The sequence below is a fragment of the Mandrillus leucophaeus genome, unplaced genomic scaffold (genome assembly GCF_000951045.1).
Source record: "Mandrillus leucophaeus isolate KB7577 unplaced genomic scaffold, Mleu.le_1.0 Scaffold365, whole genome shotgun sequence".
Taxonomy (NCBI): Eukaryota; Metazoa; Chordata; class Mammalia; order Primates; family Cercopithecidae; genus Mandrillus; species Mandrillus leucophaeus.
In genome coordinates, this window is record NW_012103865.1 from 1986196 (window position 1) to 2000963 (window position 14768).

A 14768-nucleotide genomic window follows, 5' to 3' on the forward strand; every position below is an offset into this window, starting at 1 on the left:
GCACACAAAATTGGCTATCGTTTATAGCCTTTTACTTGTTAAGGCTTTCAGTTTTTTCAAAGATATATTAGCATTCCCAAAGCAAGATTCTTCTCTCTGCACTTACTGAAATGGAGAATAAAAAACTAGAAGACTTCCATCTAGACTTGGTCAAGGCATTTATTTCAATTTTATTTTTTTAAAGATAATTGTAAGATAATTTTTAAAATAGAGATGGGGGGTCTTGCTATATTGCCCAGGCTGCTCTTAAACTCCTGGACTCAAGTCATCCTCCCACCTCGGCCTCCCAAAGTGCTGGATTACAAGCATGAACCACCACACCTGACCTTGGTTAAGGCATTTTTTAGGTAATCATTTAAACCTGTTTCTTGCTCTGTGAATTTGGATAATTGTATTTATATTTTCACACCTGTTCACCCTCCCCTCCAGGACCTATGGCCCTGTTTGGGCTTTTGATCATTTCCCAATCCAGCACCTCTCTGAGCTCTTTCTACTTGTACTCTCAGGCTGTCCCTGACCCTTATCAATGCCACTTTTTCTTCTGCCCAATGCCTCTTCCCTATGTTGTTGTTTCCATAGGAAACATAGTGAGTCTGCCTAAGACCATTTTTCTTCCTGCTACATGCTGCACCTGCGTGACTTTCTCGTGAACTAGTGTTCTCTGCACTGAATAGGCCTAAGAGCTGCCTTTAGTCTTTTTAGTCCTCGTCTCTGTTACAGACCATAGTTCTATATTTTTCTTACAACAAAGGTCTGTAAGTTCTACCCTATGGGGGAATATATATATGTATATACGTATATACATGTATACATATATGTATACGTATATACATGTATACATATATGTATATACATATATATACACATATATATGTGTGTATATATTCCTCAAGTCTGTTCACTCTTGTCTCTTCACCCTGCCCTACTCTACACATCTCTTAGTGAGGCTGTCTCAGTGGCCTTTGATTATGTCCCTACATCTTCTCTCTACATCTATCAATCTCATTCCAACTTTCCTTTTTTTTTTTTTTTTTTTTTGAGACAGAGCCTAACTTTGTCACCCAGGCTGGAGTGCGGTGGCGCCATCTCAGCTCACTGCAACCTCCACCTCCTGGGTTCAAGCAATTCTCCTGCCTCAGCCTCCTGAGTAACTGGAACTATAGGCATGCGCCAGCATATCCAGCTAATTTTTGTATTTTTAGTAGAGACAGGGTTTCACCATGTTGGCCAGGATGGTCTCAATCTCTTGACCTCATGATCCACCCACCTCAGCCTCCCAAAGTGCTGAGATTACAGGCATGAGCCACCGTGCCCGGCCTGTTCAACTTTCTAAAACACAAATATGGGCAACTCATGCCCATGAGTTAAAACTGACAGTGCAACTGTTTGCCCAAAAAAATGTGCAAACACTCAGCATTGTGTGAGGCCTTCCCCGATCTCCCTCGCAGCCTCATCTGCCACCTCAGCCCCTCCACTCAAACCCAGTCACTCTGAGCTTCTCCCTCATCCTATTACCAATCTCAGTGGTCTTAAACTGGCTATACTTTCTACCTGAAATATCCTTCCTTACCTTCTCTGCTTATCCAAATTCCACTGTTCCTTCACAAGCTAGCTCTAATGCCTTAGACCTTAAAGCTTTCTTACGTGGCTTTTCCTTCATTTGAGTGCCTGCCACTCTTTGTTCTCGGGCTAGCACCTCACAGCACTGGCCCCCTATGTTGTAACTGGTCATGTGATTGTCCGGCTCCCCAGAGACAGTGGCAGTTCCCTGAAAGCTGGGACGAGATTTTGTTTATCTTTGTGCTCACCCAGTATTGTTTGTGCCCGTAAATCCCCGTCACCTGATGGAACGGATGTCTGCCCTATATCTCAAGGCTTTGTTATAAACTCAAATGAAAGGGTATTTGTGAAAGAACAGTATGAACTAAACTACAAACATAGGAATGCCGAGTCTCCCGGACTGGCCCTCTGGACTCAATATCAGCACTGGGGGGTGAATGAAGAAGGTGCGTCATTCCTGGGGAAGCAGATTTGCTGTTGACTAATAAAGACCATTTAATTGGAGTGGGGCCAACAAAAGCCTAATTGTCTTTTGTAGCCTGTTTCTATTTTGTGTTCCATTTCTGCAAATAATATTTGATATAGACATTTAAAATTATTTCTAATAGGCTATCTCATAAAATTATCCAAATAACTAATATAAAAGATTCAGGGCCAGGTGAGGTGGCTCAGGCCTGTAATCCCAGAACTTTGGGAAGCCAAGGCAGGAAGATTGCTTGAGCTCAGTCTGGGTAACATAGTGAGACCCCATCTCTACAAAGTATCAAAAATTTAGCTGGGCGTGGTGGTGCTTGCTTATAGTCGTAGCTAGTCTCGAGGCTGAGGCGACAGGGTTGCTAGAGTTCGGGAGGTCAAGGCTGCAGTGAGCCATGATCACACCACTACACTTCAGCCTGGGTAACAGAGCGAGACCCTGTCTCAAAATAAATAAAATATTCAGCCTACAGGAACAAAAAAATATAATGGGGATCAAACAGATTTTAGAACATGAAATGACTTTTTTGGACAGTTGTTGAGCCTGTATGAGAGTTCTAATGGTGAGGGGTAGGGTGGGTGGTTACTAAAATGCCAGCAATGAACCCAGGACTGCCTAGGAGTCTGAACAGCAAGAAAGTTGGGTAAAACATGGAGGCCAACTTCAGGATTATCTGTTCGAACTGGGAAACTAACATGGATGTAGATGTCCTTAGCAAAGTGCTACAACTAGGATCTGCCAGGTTTGGCAAAAAATAAATAAATAAAGATTAAAATTAAAATTAAAAATGCAAGATATCCAAATAGTGCAGGGAACATGCTTATGCTACAAAATTATTTGTTGTTTTTTCTGAAAATCAAAGTGAACGGGACATCCTATATTTTATCTGGAAAACCAAGCTATAACCCAAATGACTTTAACAACTTTGAGCCTGATGTTATTGACAGGATGGGGCTCTGGAGCATCTTGGAGAAAGAATTGAGGAAGATTAGCATGGACTCTTCTTGCTGTACACAACCGAGTAGTTTAGGGCCACAGTGACACTGGTGGTAGATTGCCATCTAGTGGAAAGATACTAGTAGTGAACGCTAAAATTGGAGGACTAGACAGATTTTTCATTTATTTTTATTTTTATTTTTTTCTGGAGTTGCCAGGAAGGATTCTGCTCTGGCCAACTGCAAAGTCCTGAGGTTGCACTGTTAGAGGAGGAGGACATGGGCGGTGGGGAGGGAGGGGAGGAAGCAGGTGGAATAGGAGCAAGGCTGAAATGCATTTGCCTCGTGTTCTAAGCAGAGTGCCTAGACCATTGCTGCATTCCAGCAGGCAGAAACTTTGCTCCCTCTCCACGTTAAACCAGAGCAAAAGCTAGAGCTTCCTGTAAGAAGCGCAATATTCTTCCACCTGAGGATGGCTCAAAGTGATGTGGAACTATCAGAAACAAAATTCTAAAGATATAATCACTCATCGTTACAACCAGCGACAAAGGAAGTCATCCAAAAGGTGACAATGTGGCTACACAGGCAAGCTCGGATCTTGAAAAGGTTGAAAAAATGCAAAAGTTAAAAGAAAGCACACGCTGGAATTCCAAAGACGGTATCTCAACGTGAGAAGCCTGGAAGAAACTCCACTCTGCAAGCATGTGAAGACCAATATGAACAGTAACACTGGCAATCATAATAATAAAACCAAACTTGGGACAGGAAGGAGAGAGAAAAGAGAAATATACTCCTGCAGCCAGACATCATAATGTCAACATGCAATACAGACACAGCAGATGCACTTGAGTTTTGTTTCAGACTATCTTCCCAAAGAAATGAAAATATTCTAGAAATTAAAAGAGTTGGGCCAGGCGCGGTGGCTCATGCCTGTAATCCCAGCACTTTGGGAGGCCGAGGCAGGCAGATCACAAGATCAGGAGTTCACCTGGCCAACATGGTGAAATCCCATCTCTACTAAAAATACAGAAATTAGCTGGGCGTGGTGGCACGTGCCTGTAATCGCAGCTACTCAGGAGGCTGAGGCAGGAGAATTGCTTGAACCCGGGAGGCAGAGGTTGCAGTGAGCCAAGATCATGCCATTGCCCTTCAGCCTGGGCAACAGGGCGAGACTCTGTCTTTTTAAAAAAAAAAAAAATAGATGAACTTAAAAACCCAAATTGGAGCCTTATAACTTTTAAATCATCCTATATTCTTTCTAGTACAGGACAAGAGAGGGTTCCTAAGACTTACTAGAGGCAGATATCCTAATTTCCAATGGCATGATCTGTCTAAACTAAAGGACAATAAATTTAATGTAAAATCTTATGGAATTCTATAAGATTCTTGAAAAGTGGTTTATGAACACTCAGGTAAAAAATAACCAGGAAAGACAACAGGTGTTCCAAACTAGTCTATCTCATTTGTTACATATTCAGGTTTACAAGAATGTTATATTATCAGAGTGCTATACAGAGAATATGTTTTTGATTTTATTGAATCGTACAGGAGTTTTATTCCTAAAATCCTTGAGGGAGACAGTAAAGGATGGTATGGGATGATAACACAGTTTAGGAAGATTTGTAGCTAGTTTAACCGTCTATACAAAAAAAAGAAGTATCCATTAATGGAGTATTTTCAAAGAGGAGTACCAAAATGTCCTGTGCTGACCTATATTCTGTTGACTAATTTATTAATGATTTGATTATAAAATATGTAAAACATATTGATCAGATTTGCAGGCAGAAGAAAACTGCAAAAAATGGCTAATATTATATAAAAACTCCAGAGCATCTTAAGCTCAATATTGGGCTAAAATTAACACAATGAAACTGAACAAGCCATGTAAGTCTCTGTATATTTAGATTAGAAATGTCAATTCTCCAAGTGCAAAATAAGGAGGGTGCACTGCCTTTAAAACAGCTTCTATTTAAATGACCTAGAGGTCATAGTTTTGGACCAAGAATATGAACCAGCTGCACAAAAATGCTAATGTGTTTTTAATAGAGACACCATTTGTAGAGTATCCCATTTAATGGAGATGACAGCTGTACCAAAGTGTTGACCAGACCACATTCAAAGTAGACTTCATTTCCGACACCACTCCTAAAAGGAACATGGGCAAACTCACATTTATTTGAAAAGAGGTGTCCAGGGTGGCAAAGAGCCTGCAGCCCGAGCCCCATGAGGGCTGGCAGACAGAGCTCCCACCATCGCCTGTAGAAAGCAAAGCTTTTGTAATAGGAATGATATACAGTCCCTTAGATTTGTGATTTATTTTTTGTAGCTCTTGGAAAATAAAACCCAGATCCATCAAACAAGATATTGGTTTATTTCTAGTAGAACAATTTTATAATAAAGCTGTTCAAAAATTCCGCAGGCTCTTGTGTAAGGCAGTTAGCCCCAAGCCCCAGACCCTCCAGTGGGAAAAGAATACTGAATGGTGCCCCATCAACGGTGGCTAGAAGAGATTCCTGCAAGGCAGGAGCTTGGATTTTTTTCTTTCACCCCTAAGTTTCTATGCTTCTAAGATGTTTTCACCATTTTCTCTTTGTTTAGTGTTTGTTTTTAATTCTCAGTTAACTCATTTTATTTTTAGTATACTATTAGATCAATACTTTTTATCTAAGAGTTGCATGTAAGGACAGATATCCAAGTTGATTTCCCTTCACTTGGTGTTAGATGCTGTATTTGCTCCATGCAGAGGTGCTACTAATCATTGAATAGCGGGAGCACGAACCAATGGAGATCTGGAGGAGAAAATATCCAGCCACCATGTAGGGCTTTGAAAGCAACAGAATGCTCTGGGGGTTAATGGAAAGAGCAGTTACAGTCTTCCATCTGTTTTCCCCTATGTCTGTTTTTAGGCTGTTCATTTCATGAGCCTCATGAGACAGAATGTGAAAATAAATAGAGATATATAAATACATACTTTTAAAAACTCAGTTATCAGTTATGCATCATAAAACCTTTCATAATTTAACAAATACATATCCTAATCCCTAAATTAAGGATACTGAAACCTGGCTATTACAATCTGCATCACATACCAGCCAAGTCGACCCTCTGGTTTTCTCCTGACTTCTGCCCCTCTGGTGAATTTCTGCATCCTCTAAGACATTTTCTCATTGGCTTGCACTTACCTATTGCTTTAATCCATCTCTCTAATCCCTAAACACTCCTTTATTAGGAGAACATTGATCTTTATAACTATTTACTGACTTTCCCCCTTTTCATATTCATCTTCCTGTCCCTTCAGCTTTCTCTGCCTTTTTTCTTTTCTTTTTTTTTTTTTGAGATGGAGTCCAGCTCTGTCTCCCAGGCTGGAGAGCAAGTGGCACAATCTCAACTCACTGCAAGCTCCACCTCCTGGGTTCACGCCATTCTCCTGCCTCAGCCTCCTGAGTAGCTGGGACTACAGACGCACACCACCATGCCTGGCTTTTTTTTTTTTTTTTTTTTTTAAGTAGAGACGGGGGTTTCACCATGTTAACCAGGATGGTCTTGATCTCCTGACCTCATGATCTGCCCTTCTCGGCCTCCCAAAGTGCTGAGATTACAGGCATGAGCCACCTGCACCTGGCCTTTCGCTGCTCTTTTTGAATTCCACTTCCTGATTCATGTGTCATCTCCTGTCTCTCCCAACCCCTGGCCTTTTTCCTTTGTTCCCCTCCTATCCTGTTCTTTCCTACTTTAGACCCTTCAGGTCCCTTTCCTCTAGTCTCCAGATCTGTGCCTTACCTTTTCTCCTCTGTTTAAATATATTTTAGGATAGATTTTCTTCTGTGGTTATCTTTCTCTTTCATCACCCAGTCAACGTTTTGCTGCTTCTTAGACCTACTGTCTTCACCCTTTATTCATCTTTCTGGTCCTTTTCGGTCCCATCTCTCCCATCTCCCAGGCACCACCCACTTCTCTTTTTATACAAATTGGTTGTGTACCTTCCTTCTCATGCTCCCTTTAGCCCTTAACATCCTAAAGCAGGATCTCAAGCATAGAACCAATAAGGTCTAATTGATGTTTCTTCCTTCATTGCCTAATTTGTCATTTGCCTAATTTGACTCACCACCAGAGGACAGAAGGAAGCTATTCAAGTTCAATGTGGATGCAGAATCACTCTGTGCAATGGAACGGGAGGCTGGTACATCCTCACTCAGTGTCCATTCCTTCCTGAGCTCCTGACCCCTCGTGCAGACATCTAGGGAGCATTCTCCATCTTTGGTTGTCTCTTGTTCCCTCCTCTTCCCACATCTCAACCTATAACCAAACCTCCCTAGATTAGCACCCAACTTCAAATGGTAATCATCAACAAATGCAGGAGGTAAAATTGCAGTCTATGGGGGAGAGTTAAGCATGAAATGGTTGGTGATCATTTTAGGGGGGTGATCTCTCAAGGCGCTTAGTGAAGTGTCTTTTGGTGCCTCTGCAGGCTGGGGTGGGAGAGACAGAAAAGATTGTGGACCCTTCATTCTGGCCCAGTAAGGTCTGGGCCATTACAGTCTGGGGATGCTGTCATGTCCTCCTGTGCGGGAGGGAACTGTCTACTTGCTATCCTCGGAGTGCTCCTCGGGCCGCCCTCAACACACACACTCAAAAGAGCTGTGGGAAAGTAAGTCATCGTTCACAATCCTAGAGAAGTGACCTCACATATTCTCAGGCTTCTCTTGTGATCCTGTCCCTACAGGGCCCAACTTCCAGAGAAAGACCCAGACTCAGATTTGCTCAGGGTCAGTCATGGGTTTGGGAATAGAATATGGTTACATGTTGGGACCGAAGGAAAAGCCCAAGATGCCCAGTTCCTTCTTCAGTGGGAGAGACGGGCCCAGGGAAGAGGCCCTCCATGTGGTCCTGCCCGGTGGTGCCCACCTGAGAATGGCATCCAATAACTGCTCAGCCAGGTGGAATAAAAGGAAGAAAACGGAGCTCTTCATTAGTGTGAGCGCGGAGACACATCACTGAGACACATCACCACAGAGAAAACCCCAGGACGGACTAGTTTACTGCTTACGGCGGACACTCCAGCTCACTTGTCAAGCGAGGGTAGGAAACAAACAAAAACACCTGATACAACATTCAGAAGTAACACAGGCCACCTGCTTCCTTCAGGAGCCCCACACGGAGTGTGAAGAAAAGGGAAGGGCCAGCCCTCTTTCTTCCTTCTCATATCAGCAAGACGAGCCTACACAGGGGAAACATCTGACTGTCCCCTCAGTCTACAGAGTCCACACTCTTTCCCAAACCTCCAACCCCTGTCCTCTCAGCGGGCCTAATCCTGTCCCACCAAGCAGCCTCTTTTCACTCTTTGACCCCCCAACTAGGGGACATGGCTATTCTTGTCATCCCCTCTGGCCTCCTCCAGTGCTGAGGGCTGATCCAGGGAAGCAGCTGGCGGTTCCTCTTTTGCCTTGCTGAGTAAGAGCCCAGTCCCTGGTCTGGCCCCTTCAGGCAGCCAGGAGAGAGCTGACGAAGGCTGCCTGCCCAGAGCCTGGGTGCAGGGAGCTGGAAATAGATCGGGAAAGTAGCCATCCCCTCCTGGGGGATGCCCCGGAGCTTGCGGGCAGAACGGACCAGGGAAGGGCAGCTCTGGCAAACAGGGGTCACTCCAGGAGGCTGTGCCTGTGGGGTCAGAGGGTGTAGGATTACCAGACAGGACCGACAGCATCAACTATCATTAACTGTGTTCTACAACAGATCCCCCCGTGCCCCAACACACACAGACGCAGCTTAGGACCTCAGTGCAAGTCTTCCACCCTTAGGACACAGGCTCCAGCACTCGAGGTCCTGTGGTTTAGTAACATTGACACAAAGCGAACCATGGATCAGGCCAATGCTGTTTCATACACGCAACAAGGAGACCAGGAACCACCTGATCTTGTCTCCCCTTCTGCTAGAATCTAGTTTTAATATGACAGATGTTTCTGGGATTTCAGAGGTCCGAGTGGCCCAGCAGAATATTAGCTGCCATCTACTCTAAGCCAAGTATTTTCACTCCTGTTGTTTATAATCCTCACCAAATCCCTCCCTGACATAGAACTGTGAGTCCCATTTCAGAGTCCCAGAAACTGAGACTCAGGAGAGCTAGTAACTGGCTGAGCTGGATTTCAAACCTGTTTTCCTAATGCCAGACTCCAGAGTTCTCTGCTAACTCTCCCTGTGCTCTGCAGCCTCTGCAGAATTCGAGGGAGAAGAGCTTCATAAACCAAAGGTTTTATTCACCACGCATGACCTGCCTCAGTCTACCCTCCAGATAACGTGGCTCTTTGTCCCCTCCCACCCACCTTCCTCAATCCCAAGGGGACCTTCTCTCCCAGCCCCAACTCACCCATATTCCCAGCAGGGGGCTGCATCAGGATCTGCCCTGAGGAGGCACCTGGGCAATAGCCCTGTGACGTGCCCCCGCTGGGGCCACAGGGAAACGTAAACAGAGAGTCTTCGGGCGGTGGAAGTGTCAGTGAACTGGGCATGGAGAAGGGGAAAGTGGGGAGGTAGGGAAACTTGGGCTGAGGGGACTGGAAAAGTGGGGGCTGTGGAGCCTGGGAGAACTGGAAGAGTCCTGGCTGGTTGCTCTGTTGGTAATCCTGGGGCTCCAGCTCTTCCAAATATGAACAGTGGGGTGGCAGGGTGATGCTGCAAGGACAGGGGAACAGCTGGTGAGGTGCAGGGGTGGAGGAGCTCCCCATTCCTACTACAGTAGCTGAGTCCCTTCCTCTCAACTCCTTCTCATCTCCATGGTGACCCCAGCCTTGCAAGGCTGCTGCAGCTGCCTCTTCTCCTGCCTCCTGCTCCTAGCATCTTGTCCTTGTTTCTGCTCTATTGCTGTGATCCCCTAGGCCATTCCCCAGATCCCCTTATCTCTTTCATCCCCAACTCCTGTACTACTCTGTGCTCCCCTCAGTTAACCCTCTTCTCTCTCAGGGTCTATCTTCTCTCCATGTACACCCCCACCCCCGCCCAGATAACTCGACTGACCTACCCCCTGTAGGTTCCTTACCTTGTCCCCCAGGACCCACAGAGGCCATCCTTGTTGCTGCTGTCACTGCCAGCAATGTCCATCAGCAGTGGCATCAGTTGGGGTGTGTGGACAGGGCCAAGGGCGAAAGGAAGGTCGGCCCTTCGCACAGGTGGGGGGCTGAAGAGTGGGGGGGTCACCACCCTCTGAGCACCCTCACTGTGTTGGGTGGGGGCCAAAGTCTGGTCAGAAGTCAGCAGCATGGGGGGCTCTAGGAGCAGAAAGCAAAGAGGGGCTATAAAGGTAAGGGCAATGGGAGGCATGTTTGGCATTGCTGAATGGTAGACACAAGACATGCCAGGTCCCCCTGAATAGGCCCTGCTGGCCGAAACACTGGAGGACTCCGGTCACTGCCACCTCCATCAAACAAGGTCCGTCTTCACTATCTTTAGTTGCCATTTTCCCCCAGCTCTGAAGGTGGGAGCTCACCTGGAAAGGTATCCAGAGGGGACTCCTGAGGGAAAGGGTCAGGCTTTGGCTCCATGGGCACAGCAGGTAGGAGCTCAGCTGCAGAACTGGAGGCAGGAAGAATGAAGACTGTAGCTTTGGTGGTCTCTGGATTTGCCCAGGCGATCATTGCCAGGAGAGACACCAATTCCTAAACTCTGCCTCCTACAGAGCATTGGCAACTTCCCAATCCCATGGCAGCCAAAATCCCTGTAAATCTTAGCTGGCAACCCCAGGACTCATGCCTAGCCTTCCAATGCTCTCCTTCTAGACCCTCAGGATCCCAGCTTGGACCCCACTTCTACCCACAGGGATGATACAGAAAGAGGAGGAATTCTGACCTGCATTGACTGCTGGCAGGGCCAGGGGCTGCAGCATTGTCCTTGTTTTCTTTCCCATTCAGTTTCTCCATTTTTCGCCACTTGGCCCGGCGATTCTGGAACCACACCTACGGGGGAAAGGTGCTTGAAGAACTGGAGAAGAAGGGCAGAGACTCAGGCTTAGGTCCTGTCTGTTGCACAAGGAGCTACAGGACTTTGGAAGGTCACTCCAGCACTCTGCTTCTGAGGCCTCTGTCAGGCTGGTTTTGTCAAAAGTCTGCAGTGCCTTCTCCTAATGCTCTCAGGCTGTGGCACTCTGGAAACAGTCAGGGACACAGCCACTTCTGAGGCCTCAATTCAGCTTCTACCCAGGCTGCCCCTAAGCACTTACTCTCCTATTCAAGAGTTTCAATGGTAGGCCCTCCGCCAATCCACCCTGCCACCAGGGAGCCGGCCCCCTTTACCATGATGCGCTGGGGAGTCACCCCCACCGTCTGGGCAATCTCCCGGCGTTTATCACTGTCAGGATAGTGGTCTTCTTGGAATATCCTCTCTAGCTCCTCCAGCTGATCTGAAAGAAGAAGAAACTTGTGTGAAGAGGACAAATGCCAGTGACAGGCAGGCAAAGAGAAAGAGAGATGCTCACCAAGTATCTCCAACAGATGGGGCCACTGCCCCTAACCCAACACTTTCCCAAAGCCTTTTTCCTATTGGGCTGGGCCTTCTCACTCTTGAGTGCTATAGCCGAGAGCAGTATGTTTACTTTCCTTACTTTTCTACCCTGGTCATTTTCTGTTTTTCTTTTTTAGATGGAGTCTCACTCTGTCACCCAGGCTGGAGTGCAGTGGCGCAATCTCACCTCATTGCAACCTCTGCCTCCCAGGTTTAAGCGATTCCCCTGCTTCAACCTACCAAAGAGCTGGGATTACAGGCACAGGCCACCACATCTGGCTAATGTTTGTATTTTTAGTAGAGGCAGGGTTTCACCGTGATGGCCAGGCTGGTCTCCAACTCCTGAATTCAGGTAATCCACCTGCCTCAGCCTCCCAAACTGCTGGGATTACAGGCATGAGCCACTGTGCCCAGCTCCAACCTCATTTTCTGATGTGATAACCCAACCTTCCCTCTGAAGGTCAGAGATAGTGGCACTACCACGGCCCAAGAGAGAATCCGGGACGAAGTGACGTACAAACTAACCACATCCCTCGGGTCTCCTGGGGGTAGATTCTTCGCACAGCCCCACCTTTTCCCAGGATGATCCCAGATCTCTTCAGTTTCCTCTCTTTAGGGACTTACCTGAGCGGTATAGGGTTCGTGTCTTTTTCTTAAGTTGGCAAGTCACTTCCGGGGGCCCCTGCTTCTGGTCTTTGTTTTGGTTGCTCTGTGCCAATGTACTGAGGAGGTTGGCCAGGTGGCAGGGCCCCCGGCCTGACCCACAGGGCACTGGGTTGTGTGTGGCACGGGCTGAGTTAGGGGCACCAGGAGATGATGTTGGGGCCAATCCCGTGGCGTTGGGCTTTTTCTGCTTCCCGGGGGCTGGAGAATAGGACCTCTTTCCTGTCTTCACCTCGCCCACCGGGAGGGAGCAATCTTCCCCCGGCGCCTGGGGCCTGGAGCGGGCTACCGTTCTGTCTTTGTGGAGAGCCCTGGAGCGGGGGGGCGGGCACGGTTTCCCAGCATCAGCCCTAGTGGCTTCTCCAGAGACTGCTAGCGGCTTCTTCTCTCCTGAGATGGTGCAGGAGGGTGGCGGTTCCTCACTCTGAGTGTCCTGAGCATGAGGGGCTGAGCCCCGGAGCAGTTCCTCCTCCCGGGGTCTGGCAGCCAGGGCCTTCTCTGCAGCTTCCTGGCCTGTGGGGAGCCAACATCCACTGACCTTAGCATCAGGGAGAAGGAAGAACTGGCCAAGAGGAAATGTTGCTTCCTGCTCTGCAAACGGTTTGATCTTAAGCTTTAATTTGTCTACCTATCAAATGGGGTAATAATTCCACACTTACCTTCCTAGCTTGACTCTTGTGAGGATTAAATCAGATAACCCAACTTCTTTCAAAAATCTAGACAAATGCATGCAATTCTGAGAAGGCCTTAGTTCATGGTATCTCCTAATTTGGGAGTGTTCACTCCCTGTGAGTTCCCTTTTTCCCAGACACCAGGGGTATGAGTTTGAGGGACTGTTCAGGTATCTCCAAGGGATCATGTTGGGGCTGGGGGTGGACCAGGAAGACAAAGAGAAACAGATTGACAGGGATTCTGCTTCTCCCAAGGCGAGATGCTGTTCCTGCTGCATCATTATTAACATAGGCATTATTGCTTGGAAATGGGACAAGGCAGGATTCGATCATCTCCAGCAGCTGAGGCAAGAACATCAAAAGAGATAACAGGGACAACCACGGAACTCTGTCTCTGCCAACCCTACTCAGCCCCATACAGGCCCCCCCACCAACCACCACCCAGCATGTCCATTTCCTCCCGCTCCCTGCAAAGCAAAATCTCAGTCTCTGGTCAACCTCTTTTTCGAGTAAGGAAACCCAGCTAGAACTAAAAATCCTACCATTTATCCCTAAAGCTTGGCTTCCTTTCTTTGAGCTGACTGATGCATCGGGAGCTTACCATGTTCCAGGCATGGCACTAAGCACCTTTCAAAGATTGCACAGTGCATATTTAACCTCTGTGAGAACGGCACTGCTAATATTCCCTTCTAACAGATGAAGGAATGAGGATAAGACAGCAATGTGTCCAAGATCACACAGCACCCTGAGCACATACTCTGTGTACTTAATCACGACATGGAGTCCTTCCTGGGGCCATCAAATGGTCCCCCCACTTTCACCTCCCAACTGACTCATAACCCCAAGAACCCTGAGCTCAGGGAGCTGCTTTATCATTTCCAACTAAATTGGAACATTTGTAATGAATGCTTAGTAACGACTAAGCTATTGTTACATTAATGAAAATTGCATGAGATAGGTCTTAAGGAATAACTTTGTTGTTGTTGTTGTTGTTGGTTTTGTTTTGCTTTGTTTTTTTGAGATGGAGTCTCACTCTGTTGCCCAGGCTGTAGTGCAATGGTGCAATTCTGGCTCACTGCAAACTTGGCCCCCTGGGTTCCAGAGTGCCTCTGCCTCCAGAGTAGCCGGGATTACTGGTGTGTGCCACCACACCCAGCTACTTTTTGTATTTTTAGTAGAGATGGGGTTTTGCCATGTTGGCCAGGCTGGTCTCCAACTCCTGACCTCAGGTAATCCACCAGCCTCAGCCTCCCAAAGTGCTGGGATTACAAGCATGAGCCACCGCGCCTGGTCCTAGGAATGACTTTCTAACAGAGTGTCAAGGAAGAAGGTCATGGTCAAGGGTGCCCTTCCAAGTCCCTTCCTAGGAGACAGGCTGGACCCGACTTGCATGAGAGGGTCTGGGCTGGTGAAGAGGATGCACAGGCCTCTATGGAGTGAAGGGACAAAGCTGGCTGGTGGTGTGGGGAAGCAGGGACAAATCTGTTTTACAGCATTTTAGGAGAGCTTGTACTGTAGCAAAAAGCCTGGTACCCAGCACTGTGGGTGCTCCGTAAACACTTGTCCTATGGGAGTGATGTGCCCTTGTAAGAAGGGGACAGGTGTCAGACCCCAGACTGGAAGGATCCTGGGGCTCCCAGGGTTCTCTCCCCAGGGCGTTGGGAGATTGGAGGAGGCGGGGGGATGGGTTGCAAACCCAAAGCTCAGGGGCAGTGAGGTCGGCCTCCTCCCACCCTACCCCACCGACTCCACCCGGCCCTTGGCCTACTGAAGCTCTTAGGTCGGCTAACGCTGAACTGGTGATCACAGGCCCCCCCAATCCCACAGCCCCCAAAGCCTGACCCCCTCGCAGGACAGGGTCTCCACACTCACCCCGCGGTCCCTGGCAGGGATCCTCTGTGGGTTCCATGGCCTGGACTCCCGCCGCTGCGGCCGGCCCGTGATGCACAGGCGCGGCCTAATGAAGCCTCACCGGGC

The 14768-nt window shown here is 47.6% G+C and overlaps 1 protein-coding gene across 1 annotated transcript in view; it reads right to left on the reverse strand.

Moving 5' to 3' along the window:
• Positions 1 to 8323: 8323 nt before the first annotated feature.
• Positions 8324 to 14768, reverse strand: part of NOBOX (NOBOX oogenesis homeobox) — a 25686-nt gene continuing 19241 nt past the window's right edge. Inside the window, 8 exon segments of the mRNA XM_011989948.1 lie at positions 8324 to 8625; positions 9332 to 9636; positions 10001 to 10229; positions 10448 to 10533; positions 10807 to 10913; positions 11154 to 11356; positions 12082 to 12653; positions 12904 to 12986. Of these exon segments, the coding sequence (XP_011845338.1) occupies positions 8324 to 8625; positions 9332 to 9636; positions 10001 to 10229; positions 10448 to 10533; positions 10807 to 10913; positions 11154 to 11356; positions 12082 to 12653; positions 12904 to 12986 (1887 nt within the window).